Source organism: Perca flavescens, chromosome 19 (assembly GCF_004354835.1).
Source record: "Perca flavescens isolate YP-PL-M2 chromosome 19, PFLA_1.0, whole genome shotgun sequence".
Lineage (NCBI taxonomy): Eukaryota > Metazoa > Chordata > Actinopteri > Perciformes > Percidae > Perca > Perca flavescens.
Genome location: NC_041349.1, coordinates 18,676,436 through 18,696,385, shown reverse-complemented (window position 1 = coordinate 18,696,385; position 19,950 = coordinate 18,676,436). Strand labels below are relative to the sequence as shown.

Below are 19,950 nucleotides of genomic sequence, written 5' to 3'. Positions count from 1 at the left end.
TTCCAACTTTCAGACACGTTGCTCACGTCACATTCTCTCAGTTGGAGGCTGCGCAGTAAAGCTGGCCATCACCGGAAAAGTGCTTCTAATAGCCTTCACTGGTCTCCGTCCAGAGCAACGGGGTCTATTGGTCCATTATATACTGTCTATGCTAATAGCCTTCACTGGTCTCCGTCCAGAGCAACGGGGTCTATTGGTCCATTATATATATATATATATATGTCAATGCATGAACTCTCTCTTTCTCTTTGTTGGAGGGAGTACCACTTTAAATGAGGGCGTATCCCTTTGGAAATCAGGAAATACGTTAATGTTTGTAAAGAGCAGTCGAGCAGTCCCTCCCTTGGTTTAGTTTCACCCATACGTATATTTATATCTATGAGTTTGACCGTTAAACCGCGGTTAAACACTTCAACAGCCGCCTCTCCAAAACACCACCACCAGGCCTCCCGGTAACAACTGTCCGTCAATGGCTGATTCAACCGCCAATACATGTAAGTTTCCAAGCTTCTTCCCTTCTGTGGAAAGTTGTAACGTTGGCAGTGCTGCACAGTCGGAGTCGTTTATATTTTCTCATCTCCTTTAGAAAAGTTTGCTCTCATTTTAAAATAGTTGAGTTTATTAAATCATATTGTTGGCCAGGTTGTTGATGGCAATCTTTTTTCTTTTCTTTTTTTTTTAACTAACTAACGTTACTACACATTACACACAGGTACAGTCCAAACTTGAAGATATCATGCAGCCCATGTAACGTTATAGAAAGAAGGAAGAAAACCTATGGAGCATTTAGGGCAAGCTACCATACAAGAAACTGACAAACTGCCATAAAATGCCACTGTAAACATAGAAAGAACAGACACATTATAAAGATGTTTAATGACTTAAACTTTAGGGTATGTTTTTGTAGCTTCTTATTATGAAATGTTTCTCAAGGTATCTATGATTGAGTAATATTAATGGAATTAAGCCCTACATCAACTGTTATCTTGAGGTTATACAGCACTTATGGCTTTATATAAGGTATTTACATCTTTTTCAAGATTTCTGTCTAATGAATTGTCCAATGACCTAAGAGATGTTTGTTGCAGACTTTATTTCACCAGGCACCAGGGCTTACACTGTACGTTTCCTTCCTAAAAACCTGTTATTTCTGTGTACTAAACATGTAAAATCGAATTTGAAAAGCTCATGACATCATCCAGAGGACCACAAAATTAACTTAATTGCCTCTCAAACCAAATTAACTTGTTACTACTTGCAGTATCCATAAGGCTCATGGTTATATAAGGCTTATATAAACATATCAGTGAAGTTCAGTGATTTTCACTGCAGCAGCCAACACCACAGAATAATAACATTTTAAAGTGGAACTGTAATATTTGAGTAACGCCATGTATTTAGTAACTGTAGAGATATGGTATCTGCTTTAATAACATACTCTGAAGTACATACATGACAGGAACTAACTGCCTCGGTTTAATAATACTGGAGTAGGACAAAAAATGTAAACAGCACACATGTGATCTTTGTCAATTCAGAAGTGTATATTTGAACAAGCTGTTGGCCTGGTCAGTAATGTGTCTTTTATTGTCTTGTCAGGATAAAAGCCTCACAAGCGATGAGATGTTTTACAGTACACAGTTGTTGGAGACTTTAGTAAGAGTCTGTGGATATCTTGAAATACTGCTGGGATGACTAATTATGTCAGAGAAGAGTACTGTACGTGTCTCTGCATCAGGACATACTCAAACCAGCATTCGTTTTTAGTTCCATGTTACTGCTTGGTTTTCTTCATAACCTTTCAAATTCTGGGCCTGTTCCAATTTTCCACGGAGAGTCTACTGGAGTCCGTGGCATGCAAAAAGCCAAGGCTGAATCATCATGCTTATTCAATTAGACCTAGTCAACCAGTATGTTATTTTGGTATTAATAATACACTCATGCAATGTGTGTGTGTATGTGTGTGTTTACAGTGCAAACATATAGTATATCTCTCGGATTATAACGGCTGCAGCATACATACCCTGAACACGCTACCAGTTGAGCCTGACACTCATTGGCAGGCTAAGGGACCCTTATTGTGGTCTTGGTCACTGGTTCACAACCCCCCCAAGAGGTCCTGAGATAAATGTGAGGGGTTTAAAGTGATAAAAAAAAAAAAAATAGGACATTTTATTTTATCTTGCTCAAAACAAAACAAATCAGGATGCGTTCACCTCCTTGGGCCTGTGAAAATCAATAAAACAAAACAATATCTGAAGGAAAAATTGTCCACACACAAGACTAAGACCTGTGCTGCGAGGTTACAAGCACAGCACAGTATATTATATTATATTGCTTTATTTTTAGGGGTCACAAACCGAAAAAGGCTGGGAACCACAGGCCTCCTGGGACTTGTCGGCAGGTAGACTGGTACATGTGTGGGGAATTGAAACAGTGAGGTGATTGATTGAGTGAGTGATTGATTGATTGAATGCTTGATTCTTCGTTCGACAAAAAATTAATAGGCATCATCAATGCTGATAATCAATTTTAATCAATTTAAGTCATTTTACAAGCAGAACTTGTGATGATTTGCTGCTTTTCTTTTGTTTATAAACTTAAAAATGTCACCTTGGGCTTTGGGAATAGTTTTTCACTATTTTATAACATTTTATAGACCAAACGTTCAATCGATTTGTTGAGAAAATAATTGGCTGATTAATCAATCATTTAAAAATTATGTCAATTGCAGCCTGCAGCCTGTAATTTAGACACCACAGTCCTATTTCCGGACTGTTTGCCTCCAAAAATTGATGCAGTAATTGTCTCTTTCCTCACGACAAATTAAAATGTTCTGCTCATTGATCAGTGTGCAGCATGACAATGCAGTTTAGCAACTTTTCACACAACAAGTGCACGCTTGCTAAGGCTGAGCTGGGCTGTATAAATGCAGACATTCATGGGAAAGTTTATTTTGCTAAATGTAGCTGTTTTGTTGTGCCATTACCGGCGAGCACAGGGGGAATATTTGGCATAATGTGCTGTGTGAGACCTTGTCATCTCTCACAGTGTTAGAGCTGTATCTGTACGTGAGACAGTGATTGAAAGAGATTTCATTTGCACTTGTGAACGAGCTCACTTAGTGACTAAATGGATAAAGCACCGAGGAGTGGAAAGACACGACTGACTCGTGTAATCTAAAATGAGATGTGGTTAGTTTAGGTCAGAGGCTCTTAGATTTGCTTTCTTAGCTGCACATGATTTCCTGAATATGAGGAAATGGGTAAGCCACAGATGGGCAGATCCTTTTAACACATTCATATTCGGTGCTAAGCTGGAGGCCACAAACTCCTTCTAATGTGTTGTGGTGAAATGAAAAACCTTTTACTTTGTCACTTTCTCAGCAGTTTGGATCGACAGCTATAAAGTACTGTATATTTACAGCTATTCAGTAACTTTTAATTGACTAATACTCTATGTCTTGGGGCTAGTATGACTAGAAAAGAAAAGATTTACCTCCTGGGGTGAATTCTCAGCGAATGATGGTCAGAAAAGTTGAATGTAGAAATAGATGTTGTAAAAGAAGGAGAGAGAGCCAAACGGTGGTCAATGAGCACACGTCAAAACGGTTTCCATTTCCACTCTCTCTCCTTCCCAAGATTAGTAAATGGAGAGTCATAAATGCAGTTGCATCTGGTTGAGGATCAGATTACTGACTGGCTGTTAGCTGAGAGCTCACGGATCCAAAATAAAAGGGCAAAAGTCTTTTCTTTTTTTCTTCTTTTGTTTTGATATTTTAATTACTAAGAAAACAAAACAAATACTAATACAACACGCACAAACACACAAGGACAGTACGTCAGAGGTAACAGAAAAAAAGGGTACATATATACACACACATATATGCATGCACATACATACACATGTACATACATACACACACACATTTGCTTGTGCTTATACTGTATATATATATATATATATATATATATATATATATATATATATATATATATATATATATACATACATACATACATACATACATACATACATACATACATACATACATACAGTACAGGCCAAAAGTTTGGACACACCTTCTCATTCAATGTGTTTCCTTTTTATTTTCATGACTGTTTACATTGCAGATTCTCACTGAAGGCATCTAAACTATGAATGAACACATGGAATTATGTACTTAACAAAAAAGTGTGAAATAACTGAAAATATGTCTTATATTTTAGATTCTTCCAAGACACCCTTTGCTTTTTTATTAATAAGGGAAAAAATTCCACTAATTAACCCTGACAAGGCACACCTGTGAAGTGAAAACCATTTCAGGTGACCTCATGAAGCTCTTTGAGAGAACACCAATGGTTTGCAGAGTTATCAAAAAAGCAAAGGGTGGCTACTTTGAGAAATCTAAAATATAAGACATGTTTTCAGTTATTTCACACTTTTTTGTTAAGTACATAATTCCATATGTGTTCATTCATAGTTTTGATGCCTTCAGTGAGAATCTACGATGCAAATAGTCATGAAAATAAAGAAACACATTGAATGAGAAGGTGTGTCCAAACTTTTGGCCTGTACTGTGTGTGTGTATATGTGTATGTATGTATGTATGTGTATATATATATATATATATATATATATATATATATATATATATATATATATATATATATATATATACATACATACATACATACATACATACATACATACATACATACACGTATACTTAGGATGACATTGCATCACCTTAGCTTGGTCAGTCAAAACAAACAAAGAACTTAAGCTAAATGACTCTTATCGATATAATCTTTAATGAGTGTCCATGGTCCATTTAATCCATCATTTCTGCATAGGCCCTGTTAATCATTCAGCCATTTCTGATTTCCTAATTTTGCTCAGACTGTTATTATTTAATGCAACATTTGCCAAGAAGTGACTCACAAAGTTGGAAATGATCTGAAATAGGCCTGCACAATATATCATTTTTTTCTTCTTCTTTTTTTTAATTGTCATCGCGATATCAACTGGCGCAATAAACACATTGTGAAAAAGGCTGCGACTTATCACGAAAAAGTTGAGTTTTTTTGTGTTGGGTAAAAGAAAAAATCATTAGAAAACTGAACTTAATAATGTAACTGTTATTCTTTTTTCAGTGGTGCCTTTTATATTCAATTCAGTGTTCAATTTGTGCTAGAAAAGAACATTTGTTTTAAATTCAACAAGCAATTTGTTGTATTTTAGCAGAATACTGAAAGCGGCAGCAATGCAGAACTTAATACACTTTAATATCTGTTTATTTATCGCAAGTTATATCGTTATCGCGATATTCAACAACGTCATTGCATGTCGCATATTTTCCTCATATCTTGCAGCTCTAATCTGAAACCTAAATTGAAACAGTAAATATTATTAAGGAAGGAAACATACGTCATGTGCTGTCTGGTGTCCCGAGGTCTTTTGCTGATCTCAGGAACATTAACGTCCTCTTTTTTTGCCTTTTGGCATTGTGGTGTGCTCATTGGCATTATCCTCTGACACTGTTGGTAATGGGTGATTTCCATGTTCAAATCTGGGTGGTAGCAAGAGCAGGAGCAATGCAAAGTGCAAGATTTAAATATTCCAGCCCACACAAGCAGTGTTCAAATGGACTTTTCCTTTACTAATAGTTAAAATAGTTCCCCATTAGCGCATCTGATATGTCAAAAAAAAGTCATGCTATAGTATTACAAAATAAAGTCATAGTATAGTATGTCGGAAAAAGTCATAGTATAGTATGTCGGAAAAAAGTCACAAAAAATTGATAGTACAGTCTGTTGAAAAAAGTCATATTAAGTCGAAAAATTCATAGTATAGTATGTCGAAGAAAGTCATAGTATAGTATGTTGAAAAAAAGTCATAGTATGTACAACAGAGAAGAGGCGCAGGAAGGGAAAGAACAGCAAAGAGGATAAAGGCGAACAATTCAATCACAAATCTACTTCTGTGTGGTTTTGCGGAGATTGATTTTACATCACTCTGTGAAAGAAGCTTTTGCAGCAGAGACGTCAATAACCTTTAGGAAGACAGAAAACTGCAGGAAATGAAAGCAGCACAACAGTAATGTGGACCTATTCAGCCTGCGCTCAGCTCCTCACGATGTTTCAATTGAAGGATTTGACCGTGTCGACAGAAATACTTTAGCTCCTCTATCTAAAATCAAAATCCGGAGATTCATTGGATGTTGCAACGTTGTGTATAACACAGTATGTTGCTGAGAAATATTTTCTCTAGCCTAGATTCACCTCTCATATTCTCAAAATGTCGAAACCAACACGGTTGCTTTTCTTCTCCAGTTTATTTTTGGTGGAGCTAACATCAACACACTATAAAATAAAAAAAAGTTATGATTTAAATTGGGTAATCTGTGGCCGCATTTGATTACCACCAAAACTATCAGTTGATTAGTTGTTATTCAAATCGATTAGTTGATAGAACAGACAATTTTGATAATTAATTGATTGTTTGAGAAAAATGATCAAGTTAAAATGCTAAAATATTTGGTTCCTGCTTCTCAAATGTGAACATTTGCCGCCTTTCTTCGGTTTGATTATATATTTTTTTTATTGAATAAGTGTAGATGTCACCTTGGGGGATGGGGATTTATTTTTAGTATTTTCTGAAATTTGATCGACTTCAAGAAATTTAAAATAAAGTAGTGGACGGATTAATCGATAACAAAATTATAAGTTAGTTGCAGCCTTAGATTTGATTTTAACTTCTGGTTTTAGATCAGTATATGAGGCTCAGTACCCAGCCCTATTTATAGTTTTACAGAACAGTGTCACAAAGTATCTACCGGTAATTAAAGCTTACCAAAGCCGCAAAGTTGCTTATAAATATCAGAATTTACTGTATGAATCCACATGATTACTATATAAATCCACACCTGTGATGTGCATGTGTCTCAGAAGTAGGGGTAGGCAATACGGAGAAAATCAGATATCACGATATTTTTGACCAAATACCTCGATATCGATACCGCAACAATATTGTAGGGTTGACTATTGGTGCTTTCACAACATATTTACACAGTGAGATTTTAGATAAATAAATAATCAGCTAAGCAGAGATGGAGTGACCCTGCCCGGAGGAAGCCCGGGGCCCCCGTCTGGAGCCAGGCCCAGACGGTGGGCTCGTCGGCGAGCGCCTGGTGGCCGGGTTTGCCACGGAGCCCGGCCGGGCACAGCCCGAACAAGCTACGTGGCAACTCCCTCTCCATCCCATGGGCCCACCACCTGTGGGAGGAACCGTTGGGGTCGGGTGCGATGCCACATGGGTGGCAGTGAAGGTCAGGGGCCTCGACGGACCAGACCCGGGCAGCAGACGCTGGCTCTGGGGACGTGGAACGTCACCTCTCTGTGGGGAAGGAGCCGGAACTGGTGCGGGAGGTGGGCGCTACCGGTTAGATCTGGTGGGGCTTACCTCTACGCACAGTCTTGGTTCTGGAACCATACTCCTGGATAGGGGTTGGACTCTTTTTTCTTCTCGGAGTTGCCCAGGGTGTGAGGGCGCGGGCGGGTGTGGGGATACTCACAAGCCCCGGCTGAGCGCCGCTGTGTTGGAGTTTACCCGGTGGACGAGAGGGTCGCCTCCCCCCACGCCTGCGGGTTGTGGGGAAAACTCTGACTGTTGTTTGTGCATATGCACCAAACAGGAGTTCGGAGTATTCGGCCTTCTTGAGACCTTGACTGGAGTCCTGCATGGGGCTCCAGTGGGGGGACTCCATTGTTCTGCTGGGGGACTTCAACGCACACGTGGGCAATGATGGAGACACCTGAGAGGCGTGATTGGGAGGAACGGCCTCCCTGATCTAAACCAGAGTGGTTGTTTGTTGTTGGACTTCTGTGCTAGTCATGGATTGTCTATACTTGAACACCATGTTCGAACATAGGGATGCTCATAAGTGTACCTGGTACCAGAGCACCCTAGGGTCAAGGTCAATGATCGATTTCATAATCGTTTCATCTGATCTGAGGCCGTATGTTTTGGACACTCGGGTGAAGAGAGGGGCAGAGCTGTCAACCGATCACCATCTGGTGGTGAGTTGGGTCAGAGGGTGGGGAAGACTCTGGACAGACCTGGTAAGCCCAAACGTGTAGTGCGGGTAAATTGGGAACGTCTGGAGGAGGCCCTGTCCAACAGACTTTCAACTCACACCTCCGGCGGAGCTTTTCGTGCATCCCTGTGGAGGCTGGGGGCATTGAACCCGAGTGGACAATGTTCAAAGTTTCCATTGCTGAAGCTGCGGGCGAGGAGCTGTGGTCTTAGGGTCTTAGGTGCCTCAAGGGGCGGTAACCCACTAACACCGTGGTGGACAACGGTGGTCAGGAAGCCGTCCGACTGAAGAAGGAGTCTTTCCGGGATATGTTATCCCGGAGGACTCGGAGGCAGTTGCAGGGTACCGAAGGGCCGAAGGGCTGCAGCCTCTGCCGTGAAAGAGGCAAAGCAGCGGGTGTGGGAGAAGTTTGGAGAAGACATGGAGAAGGACTTTCGGTCGGCACCAAAGTGCTTCTGGAAAACTGTTCGCCACCTCAGGAGGGGGGGCGGGGAACCATCCAAGCTGTGTACAGTAAGGATGGGACACTGTTGACCTCAACTGAGGAGGTAATAGGGCGGTGGAAGGAGCACTTTGAGGAACTCCTGAATCCGACTAATACGCCCTCTATGTTAGAGGCAGAGCTGGAGGATAACGGGGATTGTCGCCGATTTCCCAGGCGGAAGTCACTGATGTAGTCAAACAACTACACAGTGGCAAAGCCCCGGGATTGATGAGATCCGTCCAGAAATGCTCAAGGCTCTGGGTGTGGAGGGGCTGTCCTGGTTGACACGCCTTTTCAACATTGCGTGGAAGTCTGGGACGGTGCCAAAGGAGTGGCAGACTGGGGTGGTGGTTCCCCTTTTAAAAAGGGGGACCAGAGGGTGTGTGCCAATTATAGGGGTATCACACTTCTCAGCCTCCCTGGTAAAGTCTACTCCAAGGTGCTGGAAAGGAGGGTTCGCCAATAGTCGAACCTCGGGTTGAGGAGGAACAATGCGGATTCCGTCCTGGTCGTGGAACAACGGACCAGCTCTTCACTCGCAAGGATCCTGAGGGAGCCTGGGAGTATGCCCAACCGGTCTACATGTGTTTTGTGGATTTGGAGAAGGCGTATGACCGGGTCCCCGGGAGATACTGTGGGAGGTGCTGCGGGAGTATGGGGTGAGGGGGTCTCTTCTCAGGGCCATCCAATCTCTGTACAACCAAAGCGAGAGCTGTGTCCGGGTTCTTGGTAGTAAGTCGGACTCGTTTCAGGTGAGGGTTGGCCTCCGCCAGGGCTGGCGCTTTGTCACCAATCCTGTTTGTAGTATTTATGGACAGGATATCGAGGCGTAGTCGGGGTGGGGAGGGGTTGCAGTTTGGTGGGCTGGGGATCTCATCGCTGCTCTTTGCAGATGATGTGGTCCTGATGGCATCATCGGCCTGCGACCTTCAGCACTCACTGGATCGGGTTCGCAACCGAGTGTGAAGCGGTTGGGATGAGGATCAGCACCTCTAAATCTGAGGCCATGGTTCTCAGCAGGAAACCGATGGAATGCCTTCTCCAGGTAGGGAATGAGTCCTTACCCCAAGTGAAGGAGTTCAAGTACCTTGGGGTTGTGTTCGCGAGTGAGGGGACAATGGAGCGGGAGATTGGTCGGAGAATCGCGCAGCGGGTGCGGTATTGCATTCAATCTATCGCACTGTTGTGGACGAAAAAGAGAGCTTAGCCAGAAGGCAAAGCTCTCGATCTACCGGTCAGTTTTCGTTCCTACCCTCACCTATGGTCATGAAGGCTGGGTCATGACCGAAAGAACGAGATCCAGGGTACAAGCGGCTGAAATGGGTTTCCTCAGGAGGGTGGCTGGCGTCTCCCTTAGAGATAGGGTGAGAAGCTCACTCATCCGTGAGGAGCTCGGAGAGAGCCGCTGCTCTTTGCGCCGAAAGGAGCCAGTTGAGGTGGTTCGGGCATCTGGTAAGGATGCCCCTGGGCGCCTCCCTAGGGAGGTGTTCCAGGCACGCCCAGCTGGGAGGAGGCCTCGGGAAGACCCAGGACTAGGTGGAGGGATTATATCTCCAACCTGGCCTGGGAACGCCTCGGGATCCCCCAGTCGGAGCTGGTTAATGTTGCTCGGGAAAGGGAAGTTTGGGGTCCCCTGCTGGAGCTGCTCCCCCCGCGACCCGACACCGGATAAGCGGACGAAGATGGATGGATGGATGGAAATAATCATCAATAATGTAGATATAATGACTAAGTGGTAAAGGCAAATAATAGTTACAGTTACAACAGTCTGGTAAGTTCAGAAAAGTACATATCGATATATATATATATATTGCCCAGCTCTACTCAGATGTCTCTATTTTCTGGCTGTCCCTCTGATGACTTTCACCATGGTAGCAGCTGTGGTTGCTAAGAGATTTTTATGACTCAAATCTAAATCCTCCTCAAGGACCCTCAAATGGGTTGATTGGATTCAACCCATTTGCCAGTTTCCAGTCTTTTTTACACAATGCTTTTTTAAAACAATCCTCTAATTGGCCCGTGATTACTCGTGAGTCATTTGGAGAGGCATGGGCGCGTGCCAGGCCAGCACACGGCCACAGGATGGTCAGTGAGCGGACAGTTGGTCTTAATCAGTGTGTTCAGTCTGATGCGTCAGGGAACTGGGACAATGGAATAGCACAAATGCCTGTATGCATCAGGAGGCCCATGGTTAGGTATGCAGATACACGCCTACAGCATACGCACTGTGCTGTGGTACATTTCAAAATGGCATCAACATCTCATTTGATTCTGATATGTATTGAGATTCTGTTCAAACTGTGACCTACCATTTCTGTCTTTGGGTGTCCCTCTCTCTCTCTCTCTCTCTCTCTCTCTCTCTCTCTCTCTCTGACTCTATGTGTGTCCCTCTCTCTCTTCCTGTTGACTGCTTCCTGAGCTTTTCCTTACTTCTGATCAACATAATACTCTTCCATAAGACTCTTACAGCAAATAATGGGAGTCTTCTGGTGCGTCATGGCTGATTTTTAAACCTGCCCACTGTAAAGGAAGCTGCTTATAAAATTTCAGCGAAAGAGACAAAAGGCTGAAAACCTTATCTTTGCAAGTAGAAGACTGGATCAACTGAATGAGTGAGAGCAATGTTTTTCTTTTCTCCTACTCTTTTGTGTCGACGTACTGTATGACAGAGAAAGGGTTGGGCACATTGCAGAAAGACACGGAGACACACACACACACACACACACACACACACACACACACACACACACACACACACACACACACACACTGATGCGAACAGGAAAACAAAAGGCCTCTTGTGTGTTGTGCTGGAATTCCTCACGTGGTGCACCAACTGCAGGAGCCAGGAGATCCTTCGCCTTTAGCTGACCACAGGTCACTGTCTAAACCCGCTCGATGGTGTTTTAAGCCCCCAATGTCTCCTTCCAGGCAGCGCTGCGACTGTTGACTTCAAGGCACCTAACCTTAACCCTAACCTTAATCATAACCATTGCCTAATCCTAGTGCGTTGGGGGCTTAAAACACAGATAAACTAGTCCTACTACCCCTTGACCTTAAACCTCATCAGTTTCCCATTTGTTACATTAAAGAAAAGCTATGAGCTGCAACAATTAAGCTACATTTCATTTGAAAGAAAACAAATTTGCAAGTATTTTGATATTTGAACAATCCTTTAATGGATTATTATTATTTTCTGCGTTTGTTAGGCAATTGTTGATTGTAAACTAAATATTTTTGAATTGTGGACTCACTGTTGGTCGGACAAAACAGTGAATACGAAGACGTTACTTTTGACTCTGAAAGTGGGATTGGCGTTTTCACCACTTTGTCACATATTATAGACAAATAATGAAATCAGCTAAGCTCAGCACTGTTCTCAGTCATGTTGCACCCTGATGGGTCTAAAGTCCTGTGTGCAGGTGGGTGGGCAGATGGGAGTGGGAGAGGGAAGCTAGAGCTATATATGGTGGTAAAGTTTATGGTCCTTGTGCTCTTTTTGCTGCTATACGTTACTATAAAAACACTGAGATATGACCAACATGTAGAATGGGTGTTGATAGTCTTTGGTTTTGCCTTTTCACTCACTCTACCTCATAAGCTGTGAAATGGGGGACATCCTGCACCAGATCAAGCAGTTAGAGGGCAGAGTGAGCAGCTAACTCGATTGATCCAGGAAGGGAACATGAAATCTCTGTCATGTTGCAGCTGATAGTATTTAAATCCCCTCAGCTGCTCGGCCCCAAATGCACCCTCAGACTCACAGTGGATATCAGGTTGCCATCAAGGGGCGTTATGACTATCCATTATTTTGTTCTTCTGTGTGTTCTGTTGCAACAATATTTAGAATCATCTTTTTTCTTTTTTTTTATCTCCCTTCATCTTCCAGCTGGTCAGACTACAGCTGGAGAAGGTGGAGGTGCAGCAGCAGCACCGAGCAACCCAGAGTACATCGCTTTCGTCCTGGTGCCTGTTTTCTTCCTTCTGGGCCTGTTGGGGGTGGTCATCTGCCACGTGTTGAAGAGGAAGGGCTACCGGTGCACCACTGATGCCCATGATGGGGAGGATGGGGAGTGTAAGGAGGAAGAAAAGGATCCTGAGCTGGGCGGAGGTAAGGCAATCTGAATTAAAGAGGGAGGGAGTTGAGGAAAATTCCCAAAACTCCTGGGTGTTTAAATAAATTGTGACATTGCAGACTTGTAGAAATGTGTCACTGTCTGAAACCATTATGATTAGCTTTATGTGTCTATCGCATTAATGTGCTCATTGTTTGAAGGCATCCTTATACAGTGCACACCCAAGATGATTGCTCAACCAAGCTTATGTTAATCTAAGTAGATGGACATGAAGTTAGAGAGGCACTAAGGGAGGGAAATGAAATTGTTTGACAGAAAATAAATTGCTATAAATTGGAAGCATGCAGAATTTTAAGATGCAATACCAGGTCAGATACAGGTCAATATATTGATGTGTTTAAAGATTTCTTTTGGTTTTTGCAAAACATTTTTAAGTTTATTTGTTTCACACTCATAAATACAAATCATATTGAAGGATTATAAAATACACGTAAGGGTGTGGAAGAAACCTGTCATGGCTTGTATAAATAACCACACCCGAAAGACATATGTCAAATGTAGACATACAAAATGATGTGTTCAAAAATTTCATGTAAAATAAGTGTAGAGTTCTGTTTAAGAAAAAGAAAATGAATGTAAGGCTGCTTGTTGAAGCATTTTCTCTTCTCATGCCCAGTTAATCATCAAGCACTCCTAGTGACCAGTCAGAACGCAACGATTTTAAGTCCTGCTTCATATGGCGATACCACAGGTTACCGTGGTAACATCAAGTGCATTTTAATACTACAGGTCCCAGAATTCTAGAGGCAGCGAATGCTTCTCTATCAGAAATGCAACATAAGAACAATTGTTGCCTGTGTTTCCAGTGCAGCACAAACTCACGTTTGGGAAAAAAAAGGTTAATCAATAATTATTGCAACTGCAATTTGATTCCTTTCTAGAGTTGGAAGTTTGCCTCACTGGGGCTGCTCTGACTTGTTTCGTTACTCCCTGCGATATTTAAAATGTATCCAGGAAAACAGCAGAAACTTATAATTTTCTTTTCTAACAGAACAATCGCGGCTTACTCAAACGATGGCTTCTGGTGGCCTCACAATAAAAGCCACCTGTATGTCACCAGATGAATGCTTTACATGTGAAGCAGCAGCAGTAGGATGTTGAGTTTGCATTAGCAGTAATCTAGCTCTGATACAGCTGTGGAAGTGTTAACAGCGAGACAGATGAAATGAAAAACAATACGCCAGATTACGTGCTGCCTCATTTCTTCTTTTTCCCCTCGTGCTTGTGAAGGCAATTTTGAATCCAGTGGAGGAATGGCGGCTGCTGCCACTAACAATGAAGGCTACTATATAGAGACTGGGGAATTGCACTATGTAGATGCATCAAATGGCTAATGCAGAAAAAAATGCTGACCATAAATCCATCAAAGATGGGATTTGATTAGGGTTGGGCATCGAGAACCGATTCCTAATCGGAATCGTTTCAAAAATTACGATTCCATCGGAATCGTTTCTGTATTGGAATCGTTTTAGAATTGTTTGGAGGATTTGGTTTCAAATCCGATCATCACTTCCCAATTTACATGCACAAGTTTTGGTATCCGTAGCGGCCAGGTGCTTGTTGTGTTTCAGCCATGGAGCACAGTAAGCGGCGCTCTAGTGTTGCTTTATTTTACGTTGAAAAAGCTGTAAAACTGCAAACCACCGTTGAATCAAAATAAAACTTTCCTCTTATTTGTGAAAATAGGCATGTGACCCATTTCAACTCCACCCCTCAAAGAATCGGAATCGAGAATCGATAAGAACCGGAATCGAAAGGAAGAATCGGAATTGGAATCAAAATGCCCAACCCTAGATTTGATACAATGAACATTTTAAGGATTATAACTTTTGGTAACCCTTTACTTGAAGGTATCTACATAAAAGTGACATGACACTGTCATGAACACATGACACTGTCATGACACAGTCATGACACATGAACCCTAATCCTAACTCTAACCCAAACCTTAACCATAACCATAACTTGTCATGACAAAACGGAATGACACTTACTTTAAGAAGCATTATGTTGTTTATGACTTGTTTATAATGTTTATGACACGTTCATGACAGTGTCATGTCACTTTCATGTAGATACCTTCAAGTAAAGTGTAACCCAACTTTTTCACCTTGTCTCCCTCTTTGCTTCACAACTGCAGCACATGAACTTAAAAATTCCAATCAAGTTAAACATGAATAATGATAATCCATATCGGTCCAAATTCTCTTGCAGTCAGTCAGACTGCGATGCGGTCACGTCTTAGCCAATGGAAAACTAAATGCAGAAGAAGCATAGATTTTCTTTCTAATTTGTTTTTCTAAATGAGTCATTGGTCTGCTGGAAGTTTTCCATGTTCCTGTCATGTGATGGTGAAATGAAGGTCAGCGATCATGCAGTACAATCACTCGATGCTCCCACCTGCCCTCTTAGTACTTACAGGCTTGTACTACATTTCTGAATCCAATGAGTTTTCTGTGTGCCAGGTAGTGTAGATTATGGCCGCTCGATTATGGAAGAAATCATAATTACGATTATATTGGTCAATATTGATATCAGGATTATTTAACATGATTACTCATAGACTTTTGGAAAGTTGTTGCATTTATTGAACTTTAAAGGCAGTGAAACATAACAGTGAAAACACCTAGGACTGTGACATTTCCCCTAATACTTTTCCCATTTGAAATGTTTTTATTTTTTTTTTCATTCAGAACACAAGATGAAATAAGAGTTTACCTGCTAAACGTAATGTGCAAAATAATCGTTTTTTTCATTAGGAGCCAAAAGGTGTTTTTTTTATTTTTTATTTTTATTTTTTATAAATGTTTGCAAAGTTTGCGCTGATGAACGAATCTTCATAAAACCCCCGTGAGATCACAAACATAATCTCAGAAATCCTGTTTACGGTGTATTTACAGAATGTCATCATGTGGTGTTATCTCTTTGACCATTGTCTTGTTAAGCAACAGGCTTATCTCAGCCATATTCCTCTATTGCTTGTGTCTATCCAAGGAGTAGAGGCCATTAGAAACCAGGGTGACGTTTGGCATTCACACACCACTCGAGTTCTGACTCAATGCGAAAACAAAGACATTCTCTGCACAGGACCAGTTTAATTTCCCTCGGCTCGTCATGATAACCGCAGATAATGCTTAATTGCCATGAGCATTGTGTTCGTGAGGATGAGGTTTCTGGCCTCTCACAGAATGTAGTTGACTTTCTGAACTTCAGCATACTGAAGAGACAGGTTTACTCGCTTGGTTTCCCCTCCGTTTGCATGTGTTGTGGCTTTATTTTATTTTTTTTGCAAAGTCCAGTACGTGGCATGACCACACAGAGAGCAGACGGGAAACCTCTGGGATCACTGGGTTGCCCTGGGGTACATCACAGGAATGAGAAATGTTATGGAAAGAATGAACTGTTTACACAACGCTGCTAAAATGGACGAGTCTGTGCAGACGGCCTTTCTCATTTATTTGTTATCCTACAACAAACCTCTGCACAGTTTTCATCACATCTCCACTATTTCCCATGTTCGCCAAAGCCCTGAACCCCTCCATTGAATCATGATAATTCTTACCTTTAGTTTAGTGGAGCTTGTTTTTCTTGTGGCATGAATGTGATCTCCGTGCCAGCAGCACAATAGTTAGAAGTGCCTCAGCTGTTTCCTCGTGTGTGTGTGTGTGTGTGTGTGTGTGTGTGTGTGTGTGTGTGTGTGTGTGTGTGTGTGTGTGTGTGTGTGTGTGTGTGTGTGTGTGTGTGTGTGTGTGTGTGTGTGTGTGTGTGTGTGTGTGTAATGTACCCAACCTTTTCTCTGTCATACAGTACGTTGACACAAAAGAGTAGGAGAAAAGAACAACATTGCTCTCACTCATTCAGTTGATCCAGTCTTCTCTTGCAATGATCAGGTTTCCTCTTTTCGGCTTTCACTGGCTTTTTATAAGCAGCTTCCTTTACAGTGGGCAAGTTTAAAATCAGCCATGACGCACCAGAAGACTCCCATTATTTGCTGTAAGAGTCTTAGGGAAGAGTATTATGTTGATCACAAGTGAGGAAAAGCTCAGGAAGCAGTCAACAGGAAGCTATAGGAAGTGCCTCACAGGAAAACAGTTAATGATTGCACATTTATAGAGACATGATAATCACATGAGGGCAGAGGTGAGGTATGTTAACAAAATAAAATATCACAACACTTGCCACCTATCGATATAATACATAAATTGATAAGAATATTACAATTCTTTATGGAAATATAAATTGTGTTGTGTTTGAAGCTTGTTGCGGTGCCTCCAAGTGGCAAAAACATGCCATGAATGCAAGTTTAAGACTTCCAAAAACAAACAATTTCATAATATATATATATATATTTTTTTTTACAGCCAACAGACAATATCTACTCTCATATCAATATATTGCCAAGCTTGTATTTAAGGTTATAGGCAAAGAAAATGCACCACGTGTCTATGTGTGGGTTTCCATTCTAAATAATGAATTGCATTCCTGCTTCAGTAAAACCTATGGGTATCAAGTTGTGATATTAACAAGTGCACTTGAATTATGATTTCTGGGTATCATGTTTAGCATTTACGATTTTAAAGTGGGCCCTTAGCTAATGCCTGAAGAGTGTTTTTCCTCTTAAAACACATTTAGTCACAATAGTCTTTAGGCTACTGAGTTTGTTTTACTGCACTCCAAAATATACAGTCTAAATATTTGTGACTTTCTTTACATGTTGCAATACTTATCATACACTTAATAAGTATTTCTAATTGTGTGTATATTTTTCTGCTTATCTTCCAGACATGAATGACACCCTCAGTGAAAACAATGACACAGTCGGGCAGATTGTCCACTACATCATGAAAAATGAAGGTATGTGTCCAGACGTACTAAACGACAAACACAAAATCAATTCCTTTCGCCACCTTTTAGAAACCTACATGTCGATTACACAATGCACTTGAGGTTCCCTTTTTCTGTCTCTTCCATGAAGTCATTATTACAGCTGCACTCCATTAATGTTTTGGTGTGTTCATTGTCACACACTGTTCAGGAAATGAAACAGAAAAACTGTGTGGCTGTTCAACACCGAGACAATCTAGCTACTGCAGGAAATTAGTAATGAATGTAGTTTAAACAACATGGGTGGTTACATCACTGTTGCCCAGCGAAGTCCCAGCAGTGTCTTAGCTGTTATTACAATTCAAATTGCTTTATTCCTGTGAATTGAAATGATTTCACTAAACTGGAACATGAAGTTAAAATCATAATAAATCACAGCACTCTCCTTACTCCAAGAATTGCAGTTCTTTGTTCAGCTGAGTTTATAAGTGGCAACAGGAGAGATAAGACTCGGGGCTCGTATTGTGTTAGTTTGATTAGTACGAACACACAACAACTTTCAATTTCTTTTAACATAACATAAATCGTACAGAGGCAGGGAAAGAGACAGAAGTGTAAGGTAGGAAAAAGAAGGAGTATGAAGGCAAAGAAAAGGATAGGGAGACAATTACACATTAGATTAGACTGTCATTTTTATTGGATGCCACGCTAACTGTTTAGGATACTGTGTGTAATGCAACACCTGAAAATGTAACTCTACACCTTCATTTTAGGAGGTACACGGCCAGAAAAACCTGGCTCAAATGCCTCAGTTTTAAACCAACAATGCATACTGTATATCTCTGCAGTAACAAGTATACCCCTACACTCTCTCTAGGAGCTATTCACCTAATATATAAACATCCAATAAATAGTCTAAATACACTGATGTAGTGGGACTTTTCAAGTGTTTATTGATGTGGTTGTCAAGCAGTTTATCTCATCTTGGTATATAAACAGAAAATAAATGACAATATATTATAACACAGTTGTAATTATTAGGGGTGCACGATTCAGAAAGTTATTATTTAATTTTAATTTAATTATATAAAATATGTCTTCAAAGAAAGATTGTTAAGTGTTGACAGAAACACTTGAAAATATCAGCTTATAACTACATTATTATTTATAGTTATTACATGGCTTGGTTGAATTCTCATGTAGAATGCGGTCTGTTATTTCTTGATAACAGACCGCTGCTAAGGATAACACACCGTTGCCATGCAAAAGCAGAGCGTTGCCATGGACGCAGTTCTGTTCACTCTGGATGACAGCTATCAATCAATCCGCTGAAAGAAGTCCGGATAATCAGCTGTGGCAAAAAGTGGGGAAACGTGGAGCAACTTCTGTCCTCCAATTCAAGCAATGACAGCAGATCTGATGAGCGTCTATCGCTAATATCTTTCTATACCGTCTATGATCGCTAGCTACGCAGTAACAGCCGTAGGGACAACAACGCTAATTAGTTAGCTTACATTGCAACTTGTTTAACGTTAACTTACAGGTGTGTCAACATGCAGCAGCTCTGCAAAAAGAAAACGAGATGAATGAGGACATAAACGTCCACATAAATATTCCCAAAGAAGCCATTCACCGTGTCTCACTTCACCGTCAACAGAAATGTTCAGTTTAATGTAAATTAGAGCAGCCGATAGCCCGCTAGCTCACTACAACGCTTCAGCTAATGTTGTGTCAATTACTGCAGTGATTAAAACAGCAGCTGGGTCATTTGTCCACCACGGCAGCACCCCATAAAATATACGGCTACTACCACAGCCCGTAAGGTGGTGTTGAGTAGCTAATAGACGAAGGATTGCATTACAGAGTTTTTACGTTGCTATGGACGCAGGATTCCAACTGTAGAGACGGAACGGACTATTTTCTCTAGTGGAAGCAATACAATCGTATTTAAATCAATAAACTCCCATTTAAATCAATATTTTGTCAAGTTATTAGTCAAATTATTGATTTATTTGGTAAGTAGCCATGTAATAAGTGGGATAATGTAGAGCGAGGCGGTTGTTATAGCGAATACAACCCCTTCAGGCTGATTCAAGACCTGAAGGTCCTGATCACCCTGTCGGGGTTGTATTCGCTATAACAACCGCCTCGCTCTACATTATCCCTTACATAATGGATGAAGTACAGTGCTAACATTATCAATTCATTAATTTAGATTTCACCCTTCAAAAAAACACACACACACACACACACACACACACACACACACACACACACACACACACACACACAGACACACAATAGAATTCCTGCAGCTTCAGTTTACCATTTTAATGTCTTCTTACGTGTTTTATTTATTTGAAATATTATTCATAGGGATCAATTTACTTAAAAAATTAGACATGTCA

At 41.1% G+C, this 19,950-nt stretch overlaps 1 protein-coding gene across 1 annotated transcript in view; it reads left to right on the top strand.

The window, feature by feature from the left end:
• The first annotated feature begins 242 nt into the window (after positions 1 to 242).
• The window catches only part of rell1 (RELT like 1), a 31,944-nt gene continuing 12,236 nt past the window's right edge, over positions 243 to 19,950 (top strand). The window contains exons 1-3 of the mRNA XM_028564015.1: positions 243 to 494; positions 12,472 to 12,693; positions 17,501 to 17,572. Coding sequence (XP_028419816.1) covers positions 470 to 494; positions 12,472 to 12,693; positions 17,501 to 17,572 — 319 coding nt within the window. The 5' untranslated portion in view covers positions 243 to 469. The remainder of the gene's footprint in view (positions 495 to 12,471; positions 12,694 to 17,500; positions 17,573 to 19,950) is intronic.